The sequence below is a fragment of the Nematolebias whitei genome, chromosome 23 (assembly GCF_014905685.2).
Source record: "Nematolebias whitei isolate Nwh7 chromosome 23, NemWhi1, whole genome shotgun sequence".
Taxonomy (NCBI): Eukaryota; Metazoa; Chordata; class Actinopteri; order Cyprinodontiformes; family Rivulidae; genus Nematolebias; species Nematolebias whitei.
Genome location: NC_056520.1, coordinates 1,875,720 through 1,877,213, shown reverse-complemented (window position 1 = coordinate 1,877,213; position 1,494 = coordinate 1,875,720). Strand labels below are relative to the sequence as shown.

General features: G+C 48.1%; 1 protein-coding gene across 1 annotated transcript in view; it reads left to right on the top strand.

Moving 5' to 3' along the window:
- The window catches only part of LOC119428756 (histone deacetylase 4), a 47,940-nt gene that overhangs the window by 39,230 nt on the left and 7,216 nt on the right, over nucleotides 1-1,494 (top strand). Inside the window, exons 13-15 of the mRNA XM_037696431.1 lie at nucleotides 192-325; nucleotides 401-503; nucleotides 578-624. Coding sequence (XP_037552359.1) covers nucleotides 192-325; nucleotides 401-503; nucleotides 578-624 — 284 coding nt within the window. The remainder of the gene's footprint in view (nucleotides 1-191; nucleotides 326-400; nucleotides 504-577; nucleotides 625-1,494) is intronic.

The window sequence follows — 1,494 nt, the reverse complement described above, 5'->3', positions numbered from 1 at the left end:
GCTAAAGGTTTGATATATGAACGTTAAAGTAGCTAAAATATTCATACGAGGGTTAAAACAGCTGAAGGTAAGCACAGACTTCACCTCTTTCAGTCAGATCTTTCGGCTGTTAGTTTTTTAGTTTGGAGGGGGGCTCTCAGCCCCATCAGAACCTGGTGTGGGCCCGGTTCTGACGGTCCGTGTCTCTTCAGGGCTGGTGTACGACTCCCTGATGCAGAAGCACCAGTGCATGTGTGGGAACACCAACAGCCACCCGGAGCACGCGGGCCGGATCCAGAGCATCTGGTCCCGGCTGCAGGAGACCGGACTCAAGACCCAGTGTGAGGTAAGAGCGGTCCGCCGGGCCGGCCGCGGTACCGCGTGCACATTCAGGTCACGTCACGGCTGCTTGTGTGTCCAGTGCGTCCGTGGGAGGAAGGCCACGCTGGAGGAGCTGCAGACGGTCCACTCAGAGGCCCACGTGCTGCTGTACGGAACCAACCCGCTCCGGCAGAAACTGGACTGTAAGCTGAGTGGGCCAGAACCACCAGAACCTGCAGCTGACCCGCTCTGACCGCACTCTGTTTCTGACCCGCAGGTTCCGTTACGCCCATGTTCGTCCGGCTGCCGTGTGGAGGGGTGGGGGTGAGTGACGCTTTGTTTACAAACAAACAAACTGAGACGTTTTGTTTTTGTTGCTTTGTCGTGTTAAAAAGGTCCAAACGGGCCTCGAGCAGAACTCACTCTCTGGCTTTTCTGCTGCTGAGACTTTCTACCGTACGGTTTATACCGTACTTCAGCACATGTTCAGCTGCTTCAGCTACCATAACCTTCAGCTATCATAACCTTCAGCTACCATAACCTTCAGCTGTCATAACATTCAGCTACCATAACATTCAGCTGTCATAACATTCAGCTACCATAACATTCAGCTACCATAACATTCAGCTGTCATAACATTCAGCTACCATAACCTTCAGCTGTCATAACATTCAGCTACCATAACCTTCAGCTGTCATAACATTCAGCTACCATAACCTTCAGCTGTCATAACATTCAGCTACCATAACATTCAGCTACCATAACATTCAGCTGTCATAACATTCAGCTGTCATAACATTCAGCTATCATCTATCATAGCCTTCAGCTGTCATAACATTCAGCTACCATAACATTCAGCTGTCATAACATTCAGCTGTCATAACATTCAGCTACCATAACCTTCAGCTGTCATAACATTCAGCTACCATAACATTCAGCTACCATAACATTCAGCTGTCATAACATTCAGCTGTCATAACATTCAGCTATCATCTATCATAGCCTTCAGCTGTCATAACCTTCAGCTACCATAACCTTCAGCTATCATAACCTTCAGCTACCATAACCTTCAGCTGTCATAACATTCAGCTACCATAACATTCAGCTACCATAACATTCAGCTGTCATAACATTCAGCTATCATCTTTCATAGCCTTCAGCTGTCATAACATTCGGCTGTCATAACATTCAGCT